Below are 20,686 nucleotides of genomic sequence, written 5' to 3'. Positions count from 1 at the left end.
ATGGTACTTATGTTACTGCTGGAAAAATCAAATTTATACTGATAGATGTAGTAAGAAGTTGTTCAAGATTATTTATTCAGGAATTTTGTTTGTATTTTTCAATAGTGAAAAAAGATGCATTTTTTAAAAAAAAAAAAAAAAAAAAAATCTCAACTTGATCTAGGGAAACATAAAAAAAAAAATTGTGGTTACAGGTCCATCAGGAGTCTTGGTTGTAACATTCTGAACTCTTATGAGTCCCCTCCCCAATAACATAATAACTTGATGTGTTCTCCAATTAATTCTTCCGTTCCTCGAGGCCTCTGCTTGTTGGATTGATTTGCATTCAAATTCCTTTGGATTTTACCACCCTCATCCTAAGTTCCTCTTCCTTGACGCCTTAGTATGTGCATTAAATTTTAATTTTAAATTTGGGTGTTTGATTGCCGTTCATTGTCAACATCATGAGTCTAGCTTAAATTTTTGATTTTTTGAATCTGAGTTTTTTTTTGTGAAATCTGGAGTGCTGTGAGTTGCCAATGTGGAAAATCTATGTGGGCCCAGCGGCCCTCAGTAAGAATTGAGATCTTACCAAGTTAGTCAGGATAATCTAACACTTTAGGGATTTACTACCCTTTCTTAGGAATCTGTCAATTCATATGGGACATCCAGCCTATAGCTTGCTTAAGGGTTAGGTTTTAAGCTTGAGGCATCTAGAATTTTTCGATTTCTAATTAACTATTAGTTTAGGTACTCTATCTAACGGTTAGAAATCACCATTCAAACTGATCATCACTACTAGATATATACATCTATAGAAGATGGGCCAGAAAGTCTTGGTCAGCTGTGGTCCAAACGATTGTATGAAGAGAAAAATTACAAATACGACAAGAATTTTTTATTTTTTGTGTGAGAAAGAAACAGATTTCTCCATTTGTGTTTTAACATTAATAGCTTCTAGGCACCTGTCAACAACTCCAATGCATGATTTACTTCGGTGTTAAACGTTGAGCACTAAACGACACGTCACACGCACACACACAGAGACTCCCTCGTCGGCTCTTCATCAATTCTTATCTCTTCCAACTAATAACCCTCCACTTGATCTTCTTCTTCTTCTTCTTCTTCTTCTCTCTATCAGTAGCTCTCATAGAGAGAGAGAGAGAGAGAGAGAGAGAGAGAGAGAGAGAGAGTTGTAGTGTGGCTATGGATGTATTAAATTCTCTACTAAATATAGTGGTACCACCAGCAAGTCTGGTGATGATAGCCTTTGCATGGCCAACCTTAAAATTTATACATGCATGTGAGTGGATCTTCAACTCTTTCTACACACAAAACATGGAAGATAAGGTCGTTTTAATCACTGGAGCTTCTTCTGGTATTGGTGAGGTAAATTCTTCTTTCAATCAAATAGATTTAACTCACTCTACAAATCTACACTCACTTGTTTTTTTTTTTTTTTTTTTTTCTAACGCCACCCCAAGATGTGTGCTAATTATGATTTACTTATGAATTGGGGTGGCGTTAGCAAAAGTTGCTGGGGCAATAGATGTTCTTTCTTCTTATTTTTATTTAAAAATAAATAAATAAATAAATAAGGTGGTAGGTGAGTTATCTGAACACAAGTGGAAACCATGCAGGGTTCTGATCAAATTGGAGATACTTCCACAATTGAGAGCTAAATCTCTTATTAGTTCATGTTCAATCACAGTCCATCTTATCAATGGATTTTCCTCTAGATCATAAATTGTTTTAAAGGATACCTTCACTGGATCCAAAAGTTCCGATACCCAGAAAAAAAAAGAAAAAAATGAGGCTGATTGGTGATTCTTAACTGTTAGGTTGCAACTTTTTAATTGTGAACCAGAACTGTTCTTTATAATCTTAAGGTTTCAAGACTTTTGATGGAAAGACCAAGATCAAACAGCCAAAAATCACCAATCACTCTGATTTTTGTAGTTTGGTCCCACCAAAGGTAAATGTCATAGTTAAGATTTTGTATTGAATTTTTACTAATACATCATTTTCAATAGTCTTCTTTTTTGTGATATTATTGGTATTAGATAGGATAATATGGCTAACCCTTAAAAAACACCTAACTTAAAACTTTGGAAAGAAAATCAATTTTACAACTAAAATTTGGATCTCTTAAACATGCTTCCCCTCCCTCCCCCTCCCCCCAAATCTTCTCAATGGATTAATGGAAAAAAGATCCAAATGCCTTCATCTTCAACTCTTACCCAAAAGCCTTGATTTTTCTTTCAAAACCAGTCACCTACAGCTCTTTTTATGAAAATATAAAACGAGGAAATTTGGATAGAAAAATCAAGGGTTTTATACAATGGGTTAATTAGGTAATGTAACAAGGTCGAATAGATTGAAGATGATTGGTTTTGGGAAGAAAATATTTTATACTTTTTGGAAAATAGGTAAAGGATGGAATTTTGGGTAGAATAATCTACGGTTTTGGGTAAAAGAAAATCTAGGGTATTCTATAAATGGTTAGTGTGAACAAAACCATGAATTGAAAATTAGGTTTAGTAGATCAAATATATTTAAAATATTAAATATTGAAGTGCTTGAAGATGACTGGACTGCGGAAGAAAAATCAAGGATTTTTGTTAGAAGTTAAGGAATAGGGTATTGAGGTCTTTTTCCACTAGTCGATTAGAAGATTAAGGTCAATGGAGACACGTCACTAGTTTCGAAGCACATGGGTATCTCTTTTGATAACTTTCAATAAGTGAATTTTTAGCCAAACAACTCTTTGTTTGTTTCTCAAACCCGTCATCTTCAAGCTCTATAACTCTTATAGAAGTCAAGATTAACCCTCCTTAAGCCTTTGTAAAAATGCCTTGAATTCTTTTATCCAAAATTCCATTGTTTTCAACCTCGCCTTAACATTTGTTAAAAAAATAAAAACAAATAAAAAACGAAAAACTAGAATTTTCTATCCAAAATTTCATAGTTTGCCTTGAGGCTTGAAGGCTGAAGTAGATAGAATCTTAAGGTTGAAGATGATCAATTTTTGATGATGAAAATCTAGGGATGAAAATGCCTTGTCTACAAGTTGAAGATAGTACATAAAGTCATTTTCCATTAGTCTATGACTGAAGGCTAAGTTCAAGGGGTATGCCATCAGTTTGAAAACATTGGAGGTTAACTAACATATTCTCCAAAGCGTGGATGTGTATATGTAAAACACCCAATAAAATGGGAAAAAGAAGTGAAAGGGGACATTGACATAATATAAATTAATTAATTTTTTTATTTGATGTGCACACTAACCCTAAAAGATAACCTTTTTTTATAACATCTATTTTAACCTATTAATTGCACTTCATTATCAGTAACATTAAGATTTAGGTATATTTACTTTCTCGTGACTTCTTTTCTACTCGTGTAAATTGTAATCACGCTTGTTATACGATCAAGTAATTTTTACAAAAATTATTGAACCTACAATAATTTATATGAGCACGGTTGAAGAAGAAGAACAAAAAACAAAAGCCAAAGAAGTGCAAAGGAAAATTTCTAAGAGATGGAGTGCGATTGGTTGCGGGTGGTGTGCAACTAGTTGGTTTCCAAAAATAATCCTCCATTTTTCTTTTAAAGAAGGTAGATGATTTTTTTTTAATTATTTGGATATGTCCCTCCACGTTTTGGTGAATATTTGAGATGCCCTGTATTTTCAACCGATGACATGCTTCTTGACCTTGTCTTCTCTTATAGACTGACGAAGGAGTGACCTAAATGCCCTCATCTTCAACCTACAACCCAAAACCCTAGATTCTCTTCATAAAACTTGTCATCTACAAGATTTTCAACCTCTTTGATATATTATTTTTTATCGATTGAACCTCAACTTCAATCCATAGTTTTCATCCTCACCTTAATACGTTTTGGATAACTCTTGATTTTTCAATCCAAAATTCCATCATCATGCTTCAAAAATCCTATCTTGTTCTTGATCAGATTTGAAGGTTGAAAAATATAGAATCTTAAGGTTGAAGAACAGGGTATAAATTTTCACGTGAAGATGACTAGTTTTGGGAAGAAAACAATTTTTTGTTACAGGTTAAAGACGAGGGTATTTTTGCTATTTTGCATTAGTTTGAAAGAGAAGACCAAGTTCAAGGGGGCATGTCATCAGTTTGGAAAGACGGGGTATCCCAACTATTTACCAAAATGTGAAGGGGTAAATCTAAATCACCACCCCTTTTTCTGAATTGTGTGGGGTGGATAAGTAGCCTCTTCTCATGTGATGCACATGCATGCTTTTATGATTTTCCATTTGCATGGACATGCAAACATTTGCATTCATGTTTAGAAATACTTACATGTACATGTATCTAGAATTGCATGTACACATATGCCACTACATGAAAAATGGGTAAATTTGACGCCAAGGTTTGTCTAATTTAACCAAATTTGACCAAATTGGACTGACCTTGGCATCGGATTTACCCCCCTTTTCACGTAATGTGCATACATATGTATGTATGTACAGTGGTGATGAATATTTGATGCTTAATGTGTGGATTATAAGCACAGCAAATAGCCTATGGATATGCAAGGAGGGGGGCAAATTTAGCATTAGTGGCTAGGAGAGAAAATAGACTACGTGGGATCAGTGAAAATGCAGTACGAATGGGTGCAAAATGTGTAACGGTCATTGCTGCAGATGTTGTCAAGGAAGATGATTGTAGAAGATTCGTCAATGAAACCATAAACGCCTATGGTCGTTGTAAGTCTCACCATCTTCGTATAAATTTTCTTTTAATGTATATACATCACATGGTTAAAATATAGAATCTTAAAAAAAATTCAATATGTAATCTAATTTTATATTTAATAAATTGTAAGGGTAATTTAAAATATTATGTAAGGTGATCTTGAAGATACCATAATAAAAAGGATAGTTTTGTAACTTAGAAAACTAATTGAAATGATTGTAGGGATTATGGGATCGTACGTAATTTCATTCATTTTGACAAAAAAAGGACATTGATAATACTAACGTTACATATATCTTAATATACTCTATTAAAGTCAGTATTGATAATGTTGTTTTTTCTCCAATATCGATTTCAGTGGATCATCTAGTAAACACTGCCAGCTTGGGGCACACCTTCTATTTCGAGGAAGCCATTGACACCTCTGTGTTTCCCCTCATGATGGTAAGGGTTCATATGATGCTACCAAAGTTTCATTTCTGATTATTAATACATATCTTTATTTGTTCTCGATTACATCATGTTTATTCATAGAGTATTAGATAGGATGCATTGTAATAAGGTGTATACTATCGAGTCATCATATCATATTCTCATTAACATTATTATTAGATTAGGATTTCTTATCATTATTTTCTATTTATACCCAATTAGGATATGTTAATCACTTTCTAGAATCATTAGACCTTATTTCCTCCTCTAAAGGCATCATTGATCTCAATGTTGTTTGAATGGCACAATGCCTCCGTCATTTTGGTTGATGTCGTAGATCTTGACCAGTAAAGATTTGTTGTTAGGTGCTCCATTTTATTTTTCAATTGAATCCGAACTTAAACATATGCTTGATAAATAACTGTCCATGCATCATTAAGACTTGTTTACTTCATCAGAAGACTAGATAATATAAGCCTAGTTAAAGTTACGAGTTTACTTCTTGTTAGAATTTGTTTTCATTATTTTCTATTTATGCCCAATTACGGTTTTCTAATCACATTCTAGAATCATTAAACCTCATTTCCTATTTACTAATTTTGATTTGGTCTCCATTTTTCAGGACATTAATTTTTGGGGAAATGTTTACCCAACATATGTTGCTCTTCCTTACCTGAAACAGAGCAACGGTCGGATCATTGTCAATGCGTCAGTCGAGAGTTGGTTACCGATGCCTAGAATGAGCCTATATGCTGTGAGTAGCAATAATAATAACCAAGTTAAGATTTGGCAATTATTTCATGGGGTCAATTTGGTTAGTTTGGCTAACCTGTGAAAGTTTTTTAAAAGAATTTGGGAAATCTTGTGGCAGAGAGGTAGGTTGAAAAAAAATGCTGTTTTTTGTTTTTTTTAATAGTGATTATGTGGAGAAAGTATTCATTGCCGATTTTTTTCAGTTAAACCCCCTTTTTGATATTTTCTTTTCTTCAAATTTTGTCACAGAGACTACTCCACTCTTAGCGAATGTTCAATTTTTTAGGACTTATTTGCTATGTCAAGTTTTCTTTTAGCTACATTAATTTATGTAAACCCTATAAAAGGAAACAAAAAAAGGAGGATAAAATGGGAATTTATTTCATCTGGTGTAAAATAATGTACTTGATCTTGCATGATTAAGCACTAATTTAGTGTTCATTTTGCGTCTCTAGGCAGCAAAAGCGGCTGTAATGAACTTCTACGAGACGTTGAGGTTCGAAATTGGGGATGAAGTTGGAATAACTATTGCAACACATGGTTGGATTGGGACTGATCAGATTATAGGAGGCAAGCTCCAGCTAGATGAGGGTGCAGAGATGCAATGGAGGGAAGAGAAAGATGTAAGTCCTAGTTTGGTGGTTTATACTAATTGCATTACTTATATTTATCATGCGCACAATATATATAGGGTTGGGATCCGTAGACTCGTGCAATGGGAACTCATAAGCATGAAATCCAACAGTTAGGATCAATCTAAGAGAAATGTGATGTATTTTCGGGATACAACTCTTGTCTCAACCATTGGATTTTGTGTTTAGACATCTAGGATTATGAGTGAACATAGCGAGTATTAGATGTGAGGTAGTTCATGAGTGCTTGTTGCATTGAGAGGGCTTAGACCCATAGGTCAGTTGGTTGACATATTGCAGTGCAACTTTGAGGGCTGGGTTTGACTCCAGGTTACCCTCGAATGAAAAGATTATTATGCAAGGCCTCGATTTCATGGGTTGAAGGATCACCTTGGATGACACATCCATGTGGCAAGCCCCCCCCACAAAAAAAAAAAATATGATTGATGCCACATGGATGTAGAGAGAAAATATAAAATAATCTCTCTCTCTCTCTCTCTCTCTCTCTCTCTCCACATATATATATGGATCACGATCATAATCAAGAGACAACTAAATGGCCATGTTTTGGCTAACGTGGACCATCAATTTTTTTGTAAACAACTTTTGATGGGGTTAGAAGTTTTGGAATGGCTGATTTTTTGTGAGGATGATCTCCTCACTATAGAGATCATTCTTACAAACAATCAGCCCATTCTGAAACTTCTGATCAATATAGGACAAAATATGTTGGCCATTTAGTTTTCTCTTGATCCTACCCTTATATACAAGACATTTTTAAATTTGAGAGTTCAGTGGCCGATCTTTGATCATGAAAAAAAAAAGATTTTTTAAACTTGAGATGCCATTTGGATCAACATGGCAGTCCATGGGGCCCAAATGAGGAACTTGGTCCAGGTTCTTCATGGTCCTTCGGTCAATGTAGCCCTTTTTCCTTCTTGCTCATCCACCTGGCACCAAAATACATGATCAGGTACCAAGGGGATGTAAAGCACAAATTTTAAGGACTCTAAAAGGAGAAAAATAATTAAGAAGACATTTTTTTCATTGTCAGACTGTATTTTAAAATTTTTTGGGAGTTTCGTGGCCATCCATTTTCAAAATCTTTGACCAGGTTTTCTTGAATGTTCTGAAGCCAACTCTCACCTAATACCAAAGTCTTTCAAAAAACATGTTCTAAAGATCTTTAAAGTGTTTGCACTAAAAGAAAGCAGACCTAAAATACTGATTATTTTGTTAAAGGGTTTAAGTCTTTAATGTAATAATGGATAATATCTTACTTAATGATTTGATGAATGTGTTTAGTTATTCTAATGATATGTTGCTTATATTTTTTTAGTTTTCACTCAGTAGTGGGCCTGTGGAGGAGTATGCGAGATTGATTGTATCGGGCGCTTGCAGGGGTGATGCATATGTGAAGTTCCCCAATTGGTATGATATATTTATGGTTTATAGGGTTTTTGCACCCGACGTCTTAAGTTGGACCTTCCGTTTGCTCTTTTCAACACACGATGGAAGGAAGAACTCCTTTGTTGGGACTGGAAGGCCACTTCACGAGGCCTCCTCGCCTAGAAAACTTCTTACCGGGCTACCATCACCACCACAGCTTACCTTCACTCCACTCCCTCACCACCAGCAACACAGGTTTGAGTGAATTCCTTCTCAACACAACTTCATCTTGTTTAGTGTTGGTGTGTTTCGATGAATTTGTATGAAATACATGGTAATTAAGGTTAAGTGAGACTAATTTCTATAAGTTGACGTTAAGTTGATAATAAAGCTTGGAGGACAATGTGAACAGATATGTTTCCAGGGCTCCAACACATATTTGGAATGGTGTTTAATCGAATGATTGTAAGTTTAGGTTGATTGGGATTACATTATCAATCTATGTCGAAAGATGGGACTTGTTACGAGCAAAAGTACGCATATTTGCTATCAACAAATTGCTAGCAACTCATGAAAGACAGAGCATAAAGGTTTTAATGATGAGTTAACCATTTTGATAATATATAAAATCCATTCCTCATCAATCAAAAGTTCATATGAATAAAAAATAAAAAATATTTAAATTTTTTGATTATCTCATGGAATGTACAATCGATATGCGTAGATCATATCGATGGATTGACTTTCCTCTCTTATAGAAATAGGAATGGAACATCTTGTTGATATGGGCTTCTTTCATTCTACTTTCCACTCATGTAGGAATGGGAATGGGATTTCTAGTAATTGAGAAAAGAAATTCATAAAATTGTAATAATTCACTCAAAACATATTTAGTTGATAAGAAATAATAAAATTGCAATAATTCAGTCAACCATCTTTTAGAATATTATGCATTACTATTGGGTTGAATATGTTGGATTTAATAAAGGTGAATTTGAAAACCTTTTGTTTATTTTTTTCCATTAGTTGAGAGTAACTTAATAGGTGACTAACTAATCATGAGATAATATTCTAAGTAGTTATAACTTTTAAGTATTTCACACTATAGCCAACGTGTTTCTTCAACATGAGAGTTGCATTTTTCAAACCAATGCGAAAGGCACTGAGTCGGTCTCCATTGAAACACATTTCTAAGTTTTTGGTACCCCATTTTTTCATGACTCTTGAAATTTTTGGAAACCTTTTATTGTTTATAAATTAGAGATGATCCAAAAGAGTCACAATTAATCAATCTTTTTCAATTCCTCCTTAAGTAAATTATTGTGAGATTTTTCAAGTAGAAACTCATTCAATCGATTACAGTTTAATCACTATTTGCATCCTTACTTATTTTCGATATATATATATATATAGGGGTTACTACGACCCCCATCGCGACACACGAAATCAGCCGTTCGATTCGCGCTAGATCTACGGTCCAGATCGGGTGTAGCAACCATTCGAATGTAAAATAACGAATTTTCGTTATTTGCAAATGCCTCCCCGTAAACAAAAAGAAAAAACAGATCTGATTTCTTCATTTCTTCTTCACTCTCATCTTTGTCTTCTTCCAAACTCTCTGCCCTGCGTTCAAAGACACAGATCTAAGATCTGAACCTTTGTTTTCTTCTTCACTCTCTTCCTCTTCGTCAGATCGATCTTCGACAGAGAGTTCTCCATCTTCGTCTTCTTCTTCCTCTTCTCCATCTTCGTTTTCTTCTTCCTCTTCAAACTCATATCTGCGACAATCATTCATCACCGTCTTCCTCATCTCTCTCTCTCTCTAACTTGTTGCACAGACGACGACTCACAGAAACAAAGAGCTCGACAGAAATCCTAAGGTAACAAATCACAAACTCTTGTTTTTTAATTTTTTTGCACTTTTATTTGTTTAATAATTTTTTTTTTATTTAATTTTTTGTTGAGTTTCTTGCAATCGATCTTCATCTCCATCTTTGTCTTCTTCCTCTTCGATTTTTAGTGTGTTGTTAGGTAGCATGGGTTTTCTACCTAATGGGTTTTGGTTTTGGTACATTGTTCATTTTAAATATGCGTTCCTACGACACATATGGGTTTTCTGCCTAATTGGTTTTGGTTTTGTTACATTGTACATGGTATGATCCTGCAAATGGGTTTTGATTTTGGTACATTGTTCATTTTAAATCCCAAAACATGTTTTTCCAATAAATTCATCATGTTTATTATCAACCAATTCATTAAAAAATTATCAGTGAAATCGCTGGTAAGGCAAAATTGCTGGTATTTTATCAATGAATTCATAGACTATAAAACTGACAGAATTCATGAATTCGTACATTATAAAAGTGACGAATTAACTGTAAAAACATGTTTTGAGAGTTAAAATGAACACTGTACCGAATCGGAAATTTTGTCATATTCAGGGTACGAAATGGAGATTCACCCCTTAAAAAAATAAGTCATCATTGAGAATAAGTGAAAATTGAAGTGCCAATAGAAACACACTCTCAAATTTTTTGTTTTGTTTTAGATTTCTATTTGTTAGATTTAAGATTTTATATGGGCCGAATCCTAATTGTAAATAACTGTTGAAGTTGTTTCAATGTGTTATACTACTTTGTAATGTTGAGAATAGGTAAAAGTTGGGGTGCCAATAGAAACACACTCTCTCATTATTTTGTCTTTTTTATTTATTTATAAAGATTTCTATTTATTAGATTTAAGATTTTATATAAGCCTAATCCTAATTGTAAACAACTGCTAAAGTTGTTTCAATGTGTTATGACGCTTTGTAATGTTGAAATAATTAGTTGAACCAAGTTTTTGTAATGTTTGGATTGTGTGTTTTAATATTTAACTAGGGTGTGATAAATTATTTATGAAATTGGGGATGTAATAAGTAAATGTAGATCACTTACTCATTCATTACAAGTGGCCTTAGAGATTTGGTCATATTTTCTAAGGCTTTTCGGGGTAAGTTAACTAGCTATTTGACACACATGCCACTAATCCTTTTGAGGATTTTAGAAATGGCTTTCCATTTATTCTTTTAGATAGCTTCGAGTATCATTGATTTGAATGTAAGAAATATGAGTTGGCAAGTCCTTTTGTATTATTATTTAGATGTTGAATAAATATAAATTTCAATATATTTTAGTTAACCTCAACTGGGACTTTGTTAATTTGTTTTAGATAATTCTTCATGGATACGATTGACGTTGACAAGTGTGGGAGTGTACATGTGAATGAAAATGTGGGATCATTTTCGATTATGGAAGTAGATATTGGGGAACGTGTTGATTGCCTCAATCCTAACAAAGATGTTCGAAAGTTAAATGCACCATATGTTGGGATGGTTTTTGATTCAACTGAGGAAGCAAAAAAATACTATGAAGAATACGGACGTCAGGAAGGGTTTTGCATTCGTGTACGAAGTAGTTCAAGGACGATAAGAGGTTCAAATGCGGTGACTGGGATAAGATATGTTTGCATACATGAAGGCAAACATATACCGAGGATAAAAGAAGATGCGATAACAGATGAGAATGAAAAGGGGAAAAAGAGAATTGTATGAAGTTGTTCTACTTTTAAATATGGATGTGAAGCAAACATGCGCATTGTATTCAACCAACGTGCAGTAAAATGGAGAGTGTCGGTTTTCAACGATGATCATAATCACAAGGTTCTCACACCATCGAGGAGAATGAAAATGAAATTGAATCGAAATATGCCGAGCGTAGCTAAGGATCTAACAAAAACATTTCGTAATCAAAACATTCAAATTAATAAAGTTCCATCAATTCTTCGTGGAGATATGATCGGTTTTGATGATAGAGACTGTTACAATCACCTTCGAAATGTTAGGCGACAGGATTTGGAAAGAGGCGATGCACAATGTGTACTTGAGTACTTTATTGAAAAATAAAATGAAAATCCACAATTTTTCTATGGGATACAATGTGATGAAGATGGGAGAGCAATTAATTTTTTTTTGGTGGATGTGAGGTCAAGATTGTCATATGAATATTTTGGTGATGTGGTTACATTTGACACAACTTATAGGACAAATAAGTACAAGATGCCGTTCGCCTCGTTTACTGGAGTCAATCATCATTTTCAATCTATCCAATTTGGATGCGCTCTTCTAGGAGATGAGACAGAGACTACTTTTGTATGGTTGTTCGAGATGTGGCTTAAAGGTATGAGGGGAAAACATCCAATTTCAATAATCACAGACTAGGACTTGGCAATGAGGAATGCAATTGCCAAAGTTTTTCCCAACAGTCGTCATCGTCTATGTATTTGGCACATTCGGAAGAAATTTGCGAAGAAATTGTCTCATAAATACTTTGAAAATTCTACTTTCAGAAGTAAGATAGAAAAATGTATTTGGTCGACATATTCTGGGGAAGAGTTCGAAAAACAGTGGCATAACGTGATTCAGGAAAATGGATTAGAAGAAAATGAATGGTTGCAACACCTGTTTGAAATACAGGAATCTTGGGTGCCTACGTATAATCGAACAACTTTTTTTGCTGGTATGAATACCACTGGGCGTAGCAAAAGCATCAATGCATTTTTTGATGGATTTGTTAATTCGACAACAAATCTCAGAGAATTTGTTGTGAAGTATGAAGAAGCTTTGAAGAATATTTTGAAAAAAGAGAGTGATAAAGATTATGAGACAGAGCACAAGTTTCGATGTGTCAATGACAACGACTTGCTTTTGAAACATGCATCAACAGTTTATGCGATAAGTATATTTGAAAAATTAGAGGAAGAATGGGTCCAAGTTTTCCGATATAAAGTTGAAAGAAGGGAGATGGAAGAAGGAATTCAGACGTTTTTTGTGAAAACAAAGTTTTGCGAGCCTGATGACTTTATTTTGAAAATAAATGTGGATACCTACGAGGGTACATGCGGGTGTAAAAAAATTGAGTTTCTTGGAATTGTTTGTCGGTATTTTTTAAAGGTGTTCACACATCTTGACATTCATGTTATACCATCACACTTTATTATTGAGAGATGGAGACAAGGGGCCAATAAATTTAGGGTGATGGATGTACAAGTAACAATCGATGGGAATGAACCTTCCGAAGCATTGAGATATGGCAATATGTGTAAACAGGCTACTACATTAGCCAGTTATGCATCATCTTCAATGAAAGCATACGCATTTTTCACGAATGTCGTAAATGATTTGTCGAAATAAATTTATGCAATTAAAATGGAAGAAATTGTTGCTCAACCGAATGAAGAGGCACATGAAAAAGGAAAATGTAACCTATCTCAGTTACTTTTAGACTCGAATATCGCACAAACAAAGGGTAGAAAGAAGGTGACAAGGAAAAAGAAAAAGTTGATACTACGGGTAGGTTGAAAAGCAGTATTGAGTTGAGCCAACAAAAGAAGAAAAGAAAATATACATTCTGTCATAAACTTGGACACGATAAACGAATATGTCTTGTGAATCCAAATAGAAAGAAAAAAGATTGTACTCAAGGTAATTATAAGTATCTTTATAAACTAATGACTTAATTTAATGCATTTAATTGAATAAATTTTAAGTAATATCTTATTTATTTATTTATGAATTTTTCCTCAGAAATTGATGATATACAAGAGTTGGGCAAAGACATGGAGAGCGATCACGAGGCCTTTTCTTTGGAATGAGGGTATGTTATGTTTGAATATATTCTCACTTACTGATTTTCTTAAGTTGCTCTTTTTGGTAATTCCTGAAAGTATGGTTAGTGTTTTTTGGTTGTTTATTGATTGATTTGATTACTAAATTTGCAGAATGTTATAATTGACCAAATACTAGAACCTGGTATACGGGTAACTGTTGCTATGAGTACTAAGATGCTGACATGGCTTTCTTAAAGAACTGCTAATACAGATGAGCATTAGGGATTATCTCATCCCATGTTCAAATTACCCTAAATCATCGATCAAGGTAAGTTGTTTGAAGAGAAAGAACTTAATGTCTAGTTAATAGAGCTTATCTTGGGTGCAAGCCTTTTGGCTTGTACCATTTATGGAGCGTGGAGGCAACATTTCTCATAACTGAACACAGAAAATAGAGTGAGTGAATATTCAGTCTCTAACATTAACTGATTTCCTTGATTTTACTTATCAGATTATGCATAAATTGTGTACTAGAATACAGATTACATGACTTGCCCATGAATTGCATACCCCAGTGGATGATATGCTCCAAACAAATATCAAATGAATGAGAAAATTAAAGAAAGTAGTTGGATTATTTTCAAAATGAAAATGACATGGGGAGACTAAGTATTAAAAAGAAAGAGTTCTATTTCGATGACTTTCAAATCTGTTAGATTTTTATTTTTAGGTTTTGGATTGTTTACGAGCATAATCCTAATTGTAAACAACTATTGAAATTGTTTGAACAAAGTGTTATAATGTTGAGATAGTAACTTGAAAGTCAAACCCATGACATTCAAGTCTGCGTGGAGGGAATTGAAAAAATAAATTATTAACTTTTTTGTGCTTGGTTGTTTTAGTTCTAATTGAATTTAGATTTGATGGAGTAGTTATGTGATATGAAATCTGTGCAACCTCGGATATTTGGGTAAATCTCTACAACCTCGGTTATCCGATTGTAGAAAAATCTAAGAATAGAGGATAAAAGAATAGAGGTTGAAAGCCCTAAGTCACCCCCAAATCCTTCAAAATGTCTGTCATATCGATGTCGTGGATACTTGGATATTTTGATTTTAATCCATGTGCAACCTCGGATATTTGGGTTCAGATCTCAGATCTGTGTCTTCGAACGCAGGGCAGAGAGTTTGGAAGAAGACGAAGATGAGAGTGAAGAAGAAATGAAGAAATCAGATCTGTTTTTTTCTTTTTGTTTACGGGGAGGTGTTTGCAAATAACGAAAATTCGTTATTTTACATTCAAATGGTTGCTACACCCAATCTGGACCGTAGATCTAGCGCGAATCGAACGACTGATTTCGTGTGTCGCAATATATATATATAAAAGAGTACCAAATATTTTCAATTTCACCATAAACAGAAATTAGAGTGCAACCTTCTCTGTTATAGATCACTGTATCTTGGGAGACAGACGTCTACGAACTGTTGTCATCAGAGTAGAGGCAAAATCTGTCTTAAGGACATTGCGTTCAACGTGAAGCCTTGATCTCAATCTATTTCTCCGAATCGATAAGTTCTGTAAACTTTCTTTTTTTCTTAATTCTTCTTTTCTAATATTTAATTTGGATTTGATTTACATTCTCATTCAATTCTATATTTGGGTTATTTTCTTAATAAAATTGATTCACCCAACAATCTTAAGACTTAATTTTATTAAGTGTAAATCAGTTTCATTGGAAAATGAATCATTAAGAGAAATTAGAAAATTTTGATAGTAGTGACTTTAAAAGATGGTAACAGAAAATATTGTTCTATCTTACTACCTTGAATTCAACCCATCTTTTTAAAAAAGACCCTCCTATTCTTAATGAGAATGTGGGAGATGATACTACAGTTATTGCATCAGAAGCCTAAAAAAATTCAGTCTTCTTATGTAGAAACTATTCTGAATGGGCTAGATAATGTGTTGTACAAAGTGTACTCACAGATTCTAAATGCGAAACTGCTTTGGAAATCCCTAGACAAAAAAATACAAAACAGAAGATGTCAGAAGAAAGAAATTTGTTTTTGGTAGATTCCTACATTTTAAAATGATGAATTCCAAATTATTCAAAAATCAAATCCAAAATCTTCAAATTTTAATTCATGTCGAAGGTATGTCAATCAATGAATCTTTTCAAGTTGCATCTATAATTGAAAAACTTCCACCAACTTGGAAAGATTTCAAAAATTATCTTAAGCATAAACGTAAGGAGATGTCTATAAAGGATTTAATTATGAGGTTAAGAATTGAAGAAGATAACATAAATAAAGAGAAGAATGTTATGATTTAATCCATAAAATCCAAAGCAAATGTTGTGAAAAAAAATACATATAAACCCAAACCCAACTCTCATATAAATCAAAAGTGGAAGAACAATGGTCCCAAAAACAAAAATTTCAAGAAAATGGTATACAAATGCTTTGTGTGTGGGAAACCCATATATCAAGCAAATGATTGTTGAAAATGTAAGGGGACATGATTCTTTCAAACCTAACAAGCCTGGTCAAGCAAATGTGGTCAAAACAAAGAATTTTGTTGTAATTATTTTTAAAAATAAACTTTATGAATGACAACAAAGATTGGTGGGTGAACACTAGGGCTACTAGACACATCTACTTTGACATAAATGTATTTTCTATATATCATAAGATAGAGAATGAAGAACAATTCTACTTGAGAAACTCTTTTATTTCTTTAGTTGTGGGACATGGAAATATTGTAATAAAGTTCACTTCAGGAAAGATTCTTACTTTGAATGATGTCTTACATATACTAGATATTTGAAATAATCTAGTATCTGGGTTATTACTAAGTAAAAAGGATTTTAAGTTAGTGTTTGAGTTAGACAAATTTATCTTTAATCAAGAATGGGATGTTTGTGAGAAAGAGATATTTGAGTGATTAATTATTCAAACGGAATGTATCTATTGAAATGAATAATAAAATTATTTCTTTTACTTATATATATGAATTATTTAATTTTTGACATATTAAATTAGGACATGTAAATTTTGGATCCTTATAAAGAATGATTAATTTAGGACCTTTACTTAAGTTTGAAATAGATAGAAAATATAAATGTGAAACTTGCAAAGCATTAGATTTTGTTAATTTTATTGATGATAATACTACATTTTATTATATTTATTTACTAAGTATGTAAAACCCCGAGTTCTCGATTTGTATCTCGAAGAAAAATAAATATTAGAATTTTGAGAAAATCTTGAAAGTAGGACTTATGGGTAAAACTTTAGGATGTTTCTGATCATTTTTAATGGAATCTGACCTCACCATTGAGTTCAAAATGATCAAAAAGCATATTTTAGCCTGTAAGTACACTCAAATGCGAGTCCGAACATAAAAGTTACAAAATCCTCGATTACCAAGTCGGACCAGACTAAAATAATGACTTTTTGCTAGAGTAAGAATTATTAAGATTTGATTATACTATTGGGTTCGTAATAGAAAATTATTGAATATGGACTATTTATTTATCATTTTTAGAGCACAGAAAGTCGAATTATCGTTAAAAACGAAAATGACGTCAATTTTAGGGGTCACCTCATGGTAAAAATGTAAATTTTTGTTAGAGACAAAATTTATAGAAATTGACCATATCATTAGATCTAGAACGAAAAATTAGATAAAATGAAGTATCCATTTGTCAGTTTTGGAGTCCGGACGGTCAAGTTATCGTCGATCAAAACAATAGGTAAAATACTGATTTCGTCCCAAGATATATATAAATAAAATTTTTTAATTTTTTTCACTATTCACTTTCGTTTTAAATGACCAAAAATCAGCCAACCCATTTAAAAAAAAAAATCGATTTTCAACCTCGGATTCGTTGTAAACCGCTCGCCGTCGACTTCCGACACAGAAGGGAGAAAGGTCTGCAGCCTCGACACCTACAAAACCCACCCAAGATCTCTTCGTTTCATCTCTTCGTTTCATCTCTTCTTTCATCTCGTATCGTCAAAAATCAATCGTATTTATATACGGGAGTTTCGAAACTTCGACCTCAGATATCATCCGTTTCGGGATCAAACAGTCTTCCCTCGTAGAAGGGAGAAAGGACGACGGCCTTGAGATCTTCAAAATCACCGGGTTAGATTCAAAAATCAATTACCTCGAAGTTCAGTCAGTCTCGATTTTTGTGCCGTTCATCTCGATTTTTGCGCACGCGCTTCGATTATTTCACACAGATATAGTAAGGAACTCTCAATTTCTATTAGTAATCGTAGATTGTGAAAATTGTATTTAGGTTTTTATTAAAAATTTGTTATGAATTTCCAAAAATATAGAATTCAATCGGTTATTTCAAATTTTCGTCAAAACTTGCATATTTGATATGTTTAATTAATTGTATTTTTCAACAAATTATTCATGGGTAGGATATTTCAACGAGCTATTTCTGTCAGTTGGGTCTTATGTACTGTTCGGACCCCGTTTTGATCTAAGTATTGTACTTTTTTAATATTATTGATGAAAATAAATTTCATAATTAGAAAAAATGATTTAATATTCAATGAACTCTAATTAAGTTGATGAATATCAGAAAGTTGATATTTTGTTTGAAAGATTGAAAAAGGTAAAAATCGAAAAAAGAAAAAAATGGTATGAAACGGTAAAATATCATAGTCACACCCGAGGGGTGATGTCTGCATTTTACATTGTTGTGTTGTGTGTAGGTTGGTGAACGGATATCCAGGGATAATGTTACTGGTTGCATGTTTATTTACTTTATGTTAGCGCGAGGCGTTGTTTACTTTTCCGTTCAGTTATTTATTTTAGGCCGGGTAGTCAAATTGCATGATAGGAAACTGGATATCTATTCTCAACCTTGTATTGTTAATTTCTCTTTTGTTTTCAAATGAAAATAATATATATGTAGCTATTTTGTAAGTTGTTAAAAAGTCTATGAATGCTTAAAGGAATAGTGCGTCATATCATCTGGAATGGTGTACTATCCTGGGATATACGGTAGGGACCACCAAGCTCATACGTGGTATGAGATGCGTATGAGAGTGGAGTCACAACTAAAATCTGGGTTATTCCTCTTTATCTTTACTAGTGAACTTGTAATTTAAAGGTGGTCGTATACGAATGGTTTGTATATTTGGGAATCATATACACGCCTGATAGGCATAGACGAAGATGATTAGTCAGTGATCACTAACAATCTATAGTATTCGAACGTTCTGACACATCGAAAAGAGACCCATTGCTTATGGTCAGGTCAAATGGCCAGCCTGAGCCGGATAAATGGTTAACCAAGCGTGATAAGTGCAGTGACCGACCACAAAATCAGGAACTAAAAGCCAAAGAAGAATTGTAACATCATGTCCCGATTGGGAGTGATCCAGTCGTGAATCCCAACTCTCTAATTCCAATATTTCACCATAGTGTATTATGTGTCTGTTGTCTTACTTTGATATATAAAATAAAATGCATGTTTAATGTTTGTATTTGGTTGATTAGATTTGTATATAAAGAAAATACTATAGTGAGTACTGTTGGTTGATGTAATGTTAGTTTTAAAATGTTTAGTTGATCATCCCTTGCTATATGTATCAGTTAATCGTAGTTTCTTCTGTAAAATTTTGTATATTTTAAAATGATTCTGTATGTTCATTCATTCATGTCAGGAGGGGTTATTAGCAGAAATTATTTGTTTCCTTACTGGGTAACCATTGTTACTCACCTGTTCCTTCCTATTTTTTTTAGCATCAGAGCTTGCAGTTGGCGAGGCGGGCGTAGAACCAGTGAGTGGGGACCATCTGGTGGGTCAGATAGACGACCAGAGTCCGTTAGTTGGTAAGTACTAAGGCTATATACCCTAGTGGTGTCAGTTCGTCTAGAGGTATTTTTGATTCTGTATTGAGTGTTAGGAATTTTGTTAGAGTGAGGAATTTCTGTATAAGCCTGTATGTAAATTTCTTCTTCCACACTCTGATCTATCATACGTTATTAGATGTGTATAGGTTTTCGCTAGTATTATATTTTGTATATATATATATGTAGGATTGTATGTCGTTTATTAGGTGCAGGTTGAATTCTTTGGAATGCTAACATAAATAAAGGAGACTATGCCAAAATTTTGAGGTGCTACCTTGTGCGTCGAGATCTGACATGGGGCTTGGTGTTAGAGTTTGGTAGGGCGCCACAAAGTAATAAAGATGAAGTACTACATTAATTTTGAATTTATAAAAATGAAGTAGAAAATCAATTTTCTAGGAAAATTAAAATTCTTAGATCAGATAGGGGTGGATAATATGACTCTAATTCTGTAAATGAATCTTTTGAAAATTATGGAATAATTCATCAAATATCTACATCTTTTACTCCCCCTAAAAAAAATAACAAGAAAGAATAGAATTCTAGAAGACATGATTAATGTAATGTTAAATAGTTCAGGTCTTCATCATAATTTTTAGGGTGAAACAGTTTTGTCAATAAATTATCTTTTAAATAAAATTCCTTGTGAGAAATTTAATAAGACACCTTATAAACTTTGAAAAAGGTAAAATTCCATTTTTTTCAATACTTGAAAGTATGGGAGTGCTTAGTAAAAATCTTAGTCCCATTATATAAAAGAACTAAACTTTGACCTAAAAATATTGATTGTGTGTTTATAGGTTATGCTAACACTAGTAGTGGTTACAGGTTTCTTATTTTCAAATCTAATGTGTTAAGTGTTGATGAAAATACTATTCTTGAATCTAGAGATGTTGAATTTTTTGAAGATGTTTTTCCTTTAAAAAAAATAATTTTTGTCATGCTCCTAAAAGAATATTAGAAATAGATTTAAGTAACAATCAAAATAACTTAGAAAATGACTTAGAACCTACAAGAAGTAAAAGGGCTAAAATAACAACTTCATTTGGACAAGATTTTTTAACTTATTTAACTGATAATCAACTCTAAACATTTAAAGAAGCTATGTCTAATATAGAAATTTCTTATTGGAAATAAATCATTAATAGTGAAATTGGATCTATAATGTAAAATAATTCTTGGAATTAGTGGATTTACTTCTTTATAGTAAAACAAGAAGATGTAAATAAATATTTAAAA

The 20,686-nt window shown here is 33.1% G+C and overlaps 2 protein-coding genes across 2 annotated transcripts; both read left to right on the top strand.

Annotated features, from left to right (window-relative positions):
- The first annotated feature begins 1,082 nt into the window (after positions 1-1,082).
- HSD5 (hydroxysteroid dehydrogenase 5) lies at positions 1,083-8,381 on the top strand. Its single transcript, XM_086440582.1, has 6 exons — positions 1,083-1,368; positions 4,534-4,726; positions 5,074-5,159; positions 5,770-5,901; positions 6,356-6,523; positions 7,872-8,381. Exons 1-6 carry the CDS (start codon positions 1,186-1,188, stop codon positions 8,184-8,186), a joined length of 1,077 nt encoding a protein of 358 aa, XP_086296708.1. The 5' UTR covers positions 1,083-1,185; the 3' UTR covers positions 8,187-8,381.
- Positions 8,382-12,188: 3,807 nt separating this feature from the next.
- On the top strand, positions 12,189-13,822 carry LOC147404565 (protein FAR1-RELATED SEQUENCE 5-like). The gene is made up of 2 exons (XM_086437860.1): positions 12,189-13,130; positions 13,739-13,822. Exons 1-2 carry the CDS (start codon positions 12,189-12,191, stop codon positions 13,820-13,822), a joined length of 1,026 nt encoding a protein of 341 aa, XP_086293986.1.
- Positions 13,823-20,686: the final 6,864 nt, after the last annotated feature.

This window comes from Akebia trifoliata, chromosome 4 (genome assembly GCF_017979445.1).
Source record: "Akebia trifoliata isolate Shusen 1 chromosome 4, ASM1797944v1, whole genome shotgun sequence".
Classification (NCBI taxonomy): domain Eukaryota; kingdom Viridiplantae; phylum Streptophyta; class Magnoliopsida; order Ranunculales; family Lardizabalaceae; genus Akebia; species Akebia trifoliata.
This window is presented reverse-complemented; position numbering and strand designations above follow the sequence as displayed.

Bases quoted from the DNA above. Each gene is read 5' to 3' on its own strand.
- HSD5 (XM_086440582.1), top strand. From the start codon at position 1,186: ATGGATGTATTAAATTCTCTACTAAATATAGTGGTACCACCAGCAAGT. The intron at 4,727-5,073 runs GTAAGTCTCACC...TATCGATTTCAG, and splicing joins CATAAACGCCTATGGTCGTT to TGGATCATCTAGTAAACACT. The intron at 6,524-7,871 runs GTAAGTCCTAGT...ATATTTTTTTAG, and splicing joins AATGGAGGGAAGAGAAAGAT to TTTTCACTCAGTAGTGGGCC.
- LOC147404565 (XM_086437860.1), top strand. From the start codon at position 12,189: ATGAGGAATGCAATTGCCAAAGTTTTTCCCAACAGTCGTCATCGTCTA. The intron at 13,131-13,738 runs GTAAATGATTTG...CTAAATTTGCAG, and splicing joins ACGCATTTTTCACGAATGTC to AATGTTATAATTGACCAAAT.